Source organism: Propithecus coquereli, unplaced genomic scaffold (assembly GCF_000956105.1).
Source record: "Propithecus coquereli isolate 6110/MARCELLA unplaced genomic scaffold, Pcoq_1.0 Scaffold56, whole genome shotgun sequence".
NCBI classification, from domain to species: Eukaryota; Metazoa; Chordata; class Mammalia; order Primates; family Indriidae; genus Propithecus; species Propithecus coquereli.
The window spans coordinates 3,377,999-3,385,101 of NW_012151507.1; the positions used below are offsets into that span (position 1 = coordinate 3,377,999).

Sequence of the window (7,103 nt, forward strand, 5' to 3'; positions counted from 1 at the left end):
ATTGTTCCTCATACTGGCCTAGCTCTATCCATGCCTTAGGTAATGTTGTTCACTTCATCCAAAATACTTTCTACAGCCTCAGTTCTTATTCTTTCATAGATATTACCCTGTTAAAATGACTATTTTTTCAATGTCCATTTCAAATGGTACCTTATCTACAAAGTACCAATATGAAAACATTCTCTCTTTTGAATCCCAGTATATCTATAGGTTGAAAAACATTTCTCTGTAGTGCTCAGCACTGTACTTTTCCATAGTAGATTATCAACATTCTACTGAATTAAATTGAATTGAACAGCATATACAGAGAAGTATAAATAAAAATAAATAAAGCTACCTAATTTGTCAACAAAGATATAATATCTATGAGCATCGTATTTGTATTCAGAGAAAGATAAGTCAGCAACACTTACAGAATGTCTTCTTCATACTAAATGATGTTTATAAGAAAAATGATACTAATAGCTAACATTTATTAAGAAAATAGTATGTGTCAGGAACTGTTCTAATCACTTGGTGTGCAATACCTCATTTATCTTCAAAAGAACTCTAAGTGAAATATAGTTATTATCGCCATTTTAGACATGAGGAAACCACATCACAAAGAATTTGGGTAACTTGCCCAAGGACACATGGTTAGAAATAAACAGAGTCACAATTCTAATAAAACAGCCTAACTCTAGAAATTGAGCACTAGAGGAGATGAAAGAAGTAGTAATTTACATATTGGATATTATATCTTATATCCCCAAATTAACTACTTTTTAACAAATTATGAAATGAGTATCATGTGAGTAATTTCCTAAAAATCTCTTTTAAATCAGTTGTTTCATCATATGTTACAAGGCAAATATGTCATAAAAGCAGGTTATTGGATACTGAGCAAACCATACAGACTATAAATTCCTTCATAACAATGAGCATAACTTATTCATCTTCATACACTGAGAATTTGACCTAGTATTTAACACACAATTATGTTAGATTTATAATAAATGGTCACATGAATTAAATTCAAGGCCAATTTACTTTTATGTTTTCCTTTTTCCTCCTTAAATATCTGCATGCTTTGGTTCTCCAAAAGCAATTTTTTGAAATTGCTCCTGAATAGAGTAACTTCCAAAATTTGTAACAACATATTCGCAATATTTGAATATATGGAGAAAGCTGCAAAAAGGAATGAAACTACAATATTGAAACGAAGGAACAAAGAGTTAAAAGATGAGAATTTGCTTTCTGGTTAAGAAAGGCAATAGCATTGCAGGTAGAGGAACAAAGCACGTAGGACGGGTAGACAAGAGCTTGTTTAGGGACCTGCAAGTGCTTCAGAATGGCCACAGTGCAAAGCATATGCTGGGGAGGGGTAGGAGCCCATAAAGATAGATACTGGATAGAGTGTAAAGGATTTTTAATGCTCTGCTAAGAAGGTTAGCATTACCTTGGGAGCATTACCTTGGGAGAATGTTAACTCTTGAGGCTACTCTTGCTATAGATAGATATCTTACTAGTAGCTAAAACAAAATAACTTATTATAAACTGAATCCTCCAATGTGACATATTCTAACTCATGATATACAAAATATTCTTCTTAAATTAATGACAAAAAGTTTCCACAAATTTGTTTATTCCTAAGTAGTACTTTAAAAGTATGGCAGAATGTAAGAACTTAAATGATACCTGCTTTTTAAAAAGACGAAGAGAAAATATTTTTTCCTTCTTGCTTCCCTGCTTCCTCACTTTCCAGAGCTTCCTTACTTCCATTATGGTTCAGTATGAGTAAATTAATCAAAGAGTTAAACGTTTCTATTCTATTTCATTCTACAGCACCATGGAAATCCTGGCACAGATCATTTTTCATGTATTCTGCTTATTTTTATTATTTAGTTCCCAAAGAACATATATATAATGTTTTTTTCTTCAGGAGGCCTTTTCAACACAGAGCTCAATTTTCCAATGATGTTGGAAATACCAAGCAACACTGACATTAATTTTTAAAAAGCATACCTAGGAGTGCAGTGAGTTTGGGAAGCAGACCAACTTGTACCATCTTGTTCCTCAGGCCTGTGTCAAAGGACAGGTTTAGTAAAAGCCGGAGGGTGATATTCAGTAGATCTTCATGCTCACAGGGTATCATTTTTACCAGTTTCTCAACAATATCCATTCCCACCTATGTAAAATAATAATATAGATGTGGTGAAGTTCTCTTGCAAAATAAGACAAAAAATACAAATAATTATTTTCCTTTGTTTTTACCCTAATATATATTTTATAAGTAATTATGTGTTAATCTTATACTCCAGTTTCAATCTGTAAACTTTCCTGAAATCAAATATGTACTTCCACATTATCCCCTCCTTCCTTCATTTAATTTCATCAATCAGAAGACAGATTACTTGTCCCTTGAAACCACTGTGCATTATTAAACACCACCTACTAAGTACCATGCCCTCTCTAGATCAAACAAGGTCTAATCTTGACCTTCAAGGATTTCTCAGTCTAAAAATAGGGTAGACAAATGTAACCAATAATGAAAATGCAATGTGAATAAAACTGAATGCACAAAGTGCTGTGGAAGCAACATGGAGGGAACTAGTAAGACTTTAAATTAGGACTAAAGTCTTAAAAAGAGTATCAATTTGTTCTCTGGTTAAGAAAGGCAACGTCAATCCAGGTTGAGGAAGAAGCCAGTGGGTAAGCATTTAGGAATAAAAGAGCTTGTTTAGGGAATTGCAGATGCTTCGGTATGATCACAGAATAGAGTATATGTTGAGGATAGGCAGAAGCTCATAAAGACAAACCTTAGAAAAATCATAAAGGCTTTTAACGCTGTGTTAAGAAGTTTAACATTATTCTACAACTACTAGTGTATCTTTAATGATTTTAAGTCCAGGGAATGACATGGTCACACTAGTTCCTAGGCTAGGAACACCCCTGAAATCCAAATTCCCAGACACAGCCAACGGCCAACCTTATAAGAAGGCCTATTCAAGAATGGCAGTCTCAGGACCCATTTCTATATAGTCAATAAGCAGATGTAGGTGCCATTAACTAAAAGTGGTAAATGGATAAAAAGGTCTAGGACTTTAGGACATGGAGGGCAAAAATTATTTTAATTTTTGTTATGTTTGAAGGGATATTTAGTGGATATTGGGAAAGTATGTAAGACTCAGGACAGAAACTAGGCTATAAGCAATAGTTGAAACTTTAGGACAGCAATCAGTAAAACATGGCTAGTGGGCCTAATCTGGCCTGCCATCTATTTTCATTCAACCTGTGTGCTAAGAATGGTTTTTGGCTTTTACATTTTTAAATGGTTGGAAAAAAAATCAAATGAAGAATGATACGTCACAATACATAAAAATTATATTAAATTCAAATTTCAGTTTTCATAAATAAATATTTATTAGAACACAGTCATACCCATTTGCTTACAGATTGTCTATGGCTGCTTTTATGCTACAATAGCAGAGTTGAGTAGTTGCTACAGAGACCATATAACCTGTAAAGCCTAAAATATTGACTACCTGGCCCTTTAAAGAAAAAGTTTGTTGACCTTTGCTCTAGAAGACTATGAAATCACATCAAGAAAGCTTGTTTTCGAGTGCTGCATTCTTTTTTTTTTTTAATTGAGACAGGGTCTCACTTTGTCACCTGTGCTAGAGTACAGTGGCACGATCATAGCTCACTGCAACCTCCAACTCCTGGGCTCAAGCAATCCTCCTGCCTCAGTCTCCCAAGTAACAGGGACGACAGGTGTGTACCACCACACCAGGCTAATTTTTCTTATTTTTTGTAGAGATAGAGTCTTGCTATGTTGCTCAGGCTGCTCTCAAACTCCTGGCCTCAAGCGATCCTCCTGCCTTGGCCTCTCAAAGTGCTAGAATTACAGGCATAGGCCAATGCACCCAGCCCTGATTTTCTAAGGTAGCAATCAGAAAAATTTGGTTATAAAAACATCTCGTGTCTTTCTAGTTACAAAGCAATGGCAAAGAGGAGAGAATTTCTAAATAAGTTCATATTTTTTGATCATTACACCAAAGGATTTATGAATGATCTCACTCTACTTTTTCTTTCAGTGGAAATTTAAAACATTTATTTATACTGTCCTTTTCATATCTTTATTGCAATCTTTAACTGACCTCATAAAATGACATTAACAATTGAGCCCTTGATATATCTTTTTCCTTTCATTCCATGCCAAGGAATGAACATAAAATTTTTTTTTATAATGCTAAACTGACAAACCAATACCTAATTTTTCCTTCAGACTTCTATCTATATTTGATAGCTACAAAGCAGCCATACCCTAGATATCTTCATTATAGAGTACAATTCCACCTCCAAAGACTTCCAAAAATGAAACCAAAAGCTGATTCTTACAATATATCAATACAATTCATAAAACACTAATGTAGAAAAAATAACCAATATCAGAAATAAAACAGAAAAAAAATCACTTCAGACCTTCAGACATTTTAAAGAAATTAAAAAGGAAACAGTACCACAAATTTTATGCCCATATATTCAGCAATATAGATGAAGTAGATAAATTCATTGAAAGACATAAACTATAAAGCTACCACTCAAGAAGAAATAAGCTGAATAGTCCTATATCTATTAAAGAAATTCACAGAAAGAAAATTCCAGGCATAAATGACATTTTACTGGTGAATTCTATTAAACACTTAAGTAGAAATAATACCAATTCTACACAAACCCTTCCAGAAAAATTAAAGAGAGAATGCTTCCTAACTCATTCTATGAGGACACAGTTACTCTAATAATAAAACTAGACCATGACATTAGAAGAAAACTATAAACCAATAATGCCTCATAAACATAAAAACCCTCACCAATAATTAGCTAATAAAATCTAGGTATTTAATATATGTTTAAAAGAGCAATACATCATGACCAAGTGGTATTTATCTCCTGAATTCAAGAGTGGTTGGTTCAACATTCAAAAGTCAATCAGTGTAATTCACTATATCACAACGGTCTAACGCAATGACTGCCATACTAGAAAAAAAATTTTTTTTCCTGGGCCATGGTGTTTTATTACAAAAATAGAATAAAAACTTTGAAAACAAAATGATCCTTTCTAATTTAATGAAAAATTTGTTATCGACTTCTATTCATTTAATCCATGTTTTTAGAATTAAATTGTCAATATTAATTGTAACAATAAGAACACCCGCAAGTAAGATTTTCACAAACCAACTGCAAGGTTTTGCCCAGGTTTTGCTTCATGAGACCCTGGGCTCAAAACTAGCGTGAGTTAAATATAACTCACATGGCAATTAATGTGCTAAAGAAGAAAAACCCATATGATCATCTGAGTAATAGATGAATAAAAGGCTTTGACAAAATCCAACATTCAATCATGATGAAAAGTCTCAGCAAATTAGAAACGTAAGAACTTCCTTAAACTGACAGAGAGTATCTACAAAAAACCTACAACTAATATCATACTTAATAGTGAAAAACATTGTTTTCCTCCCAAGATCAATAACAAGGTCAGGGATGTCCACTTACACCATTCCTTTTCAACATCATAGTAGAGGGCCTACCCAGTGCAATAAGGGGAGGAAAAAAATGAAAAGCTCATAGATTAGAAAGGAAGAAATAAAACTTTCTATTGGTACATAATATCATTATATACTTAGAAAATCCCTAAGAATCTATAAAAGAGGCACTACAACTAAAAAATGAGTTTAGAAAGATCACAGGACATTAGGTTAATATAAAAAAATCAATGTATTTCTATAAACTGTCAATCCAAAATAGAGAACTAATAATTTTTTAAACTATCATTTATAATGGTAACACATTTAGGTATAAATCTAAAGAATATGTGCAAAATATATATGCCAAAAACTGCAAAATGATGGAATAAATCAAGTAATACCTAAATAAATGGAGAGGTACACCATGTTCACGGGTTAGGAAATCCAATATGGTTAAATATTAATATATTGACTCCCCCCAATATTTTCAATGCAATCCCAATCAGGATTCCAAAAATTTTAAAAGATAAAAACTAGTTGATTCTAAAATGCATATGAAAAGATAAAGAATATAGAATTGTCAGAGTAATTCTGAAAAAGAATAACAACATTAGAGGCACCACACTCCCTCATTTCAAGACTTACTATGAAGCTAAAATCATCAAGAAAAAGAAAGAGGTACTGATGAAAGCACAGACACATAGACTAACGGAATAGAAGACCGAGTGCATTTTCACAATAGCCAAGATTTGGAATCAACCTAAGTGTCCATCGATGGATGAATAGATAAAGAAATTTGGTACATATATGCAATGTAATATTCTATAGCCACAAAGAGAATGAAATCTTGCTATTTGCAACAACATGGGTGGAACTGGAGAATATTATGTTAAGTGAAATAAGCCAAGTACAGAAAGACCAATCTTTCATATTCTCACTCATATGTAGGAGCTAAATATTAAAAATAACTGATTTCATGGAGACAGAGTAGAATGATGGTTACCAAAGCCTGGGAAGAGTAGTGGGGGGTGGGAAATAAAGTAGGGATGGTTAATGGGTAAAAAAATATAATTAGATGGTTAGATAGAACGAACAATATTTGATAGCATGGCAAAGCGACTGTAATCAACAGTAAGTTAAGGCATACTTTAAAATAACTCAAAGAATGGAATTGGAATGTTCCTAACACAAAAAAAACATTAAATGCCTGAGGTGATGGATATCCCAATTACCCTAATTTGATTAATTCACATTGTATGCCTGCATCCTATTAAGATATATAACTATTATGTACCCACAACAATTAAAAAAAAAAGTCTGCATAGGAAAAAAAAGAAACGAGAAATCAGTAATTTTGACTCACGCATTGCTACTGGGAAGGGCAGAGCTGGCCTAGGAAGCTAGGGATAGTGATAAATAAAATTTATTTGACATCTACCAAAACATAAAAAAAAAAAAAAAAAAGAGTCCAGAAATAGAAGCACACATATATGGCCAACTGATTTTCAACAAAGGTGCAAAGGCAATTTCAATAAGGTGCAAAAGCAGTTCAATAGAGAAAAGAGTCTTTCAACAATAAATGGTGCTGGAAGAATT

At 33.0% G+C, this 7,103-nt stretch overlaps 1 protein-coding gene across 1 annotated transcript in view; it reads right to left on the bottom strand.

Moving 5' to 3' along the window:
* The window catches only part of KIFAP3 (kinesin-associated protein 3), a 209,250-nt gene that overhangs the window by 147,139 nt on the left and 55,008 nt on the right, over positions 1–7,103 (bottom strand). The window contains exon 8 of the mRNA XM_012657714.1: positions 2,005–2,167. Coding sequence (XP_012513168.1) covers positions 2,005–2,167 — 163 coding nt within the window. The remainder of the gene's footprint in view (positions 1–2,004; positions 2,168–7,103) is intronic.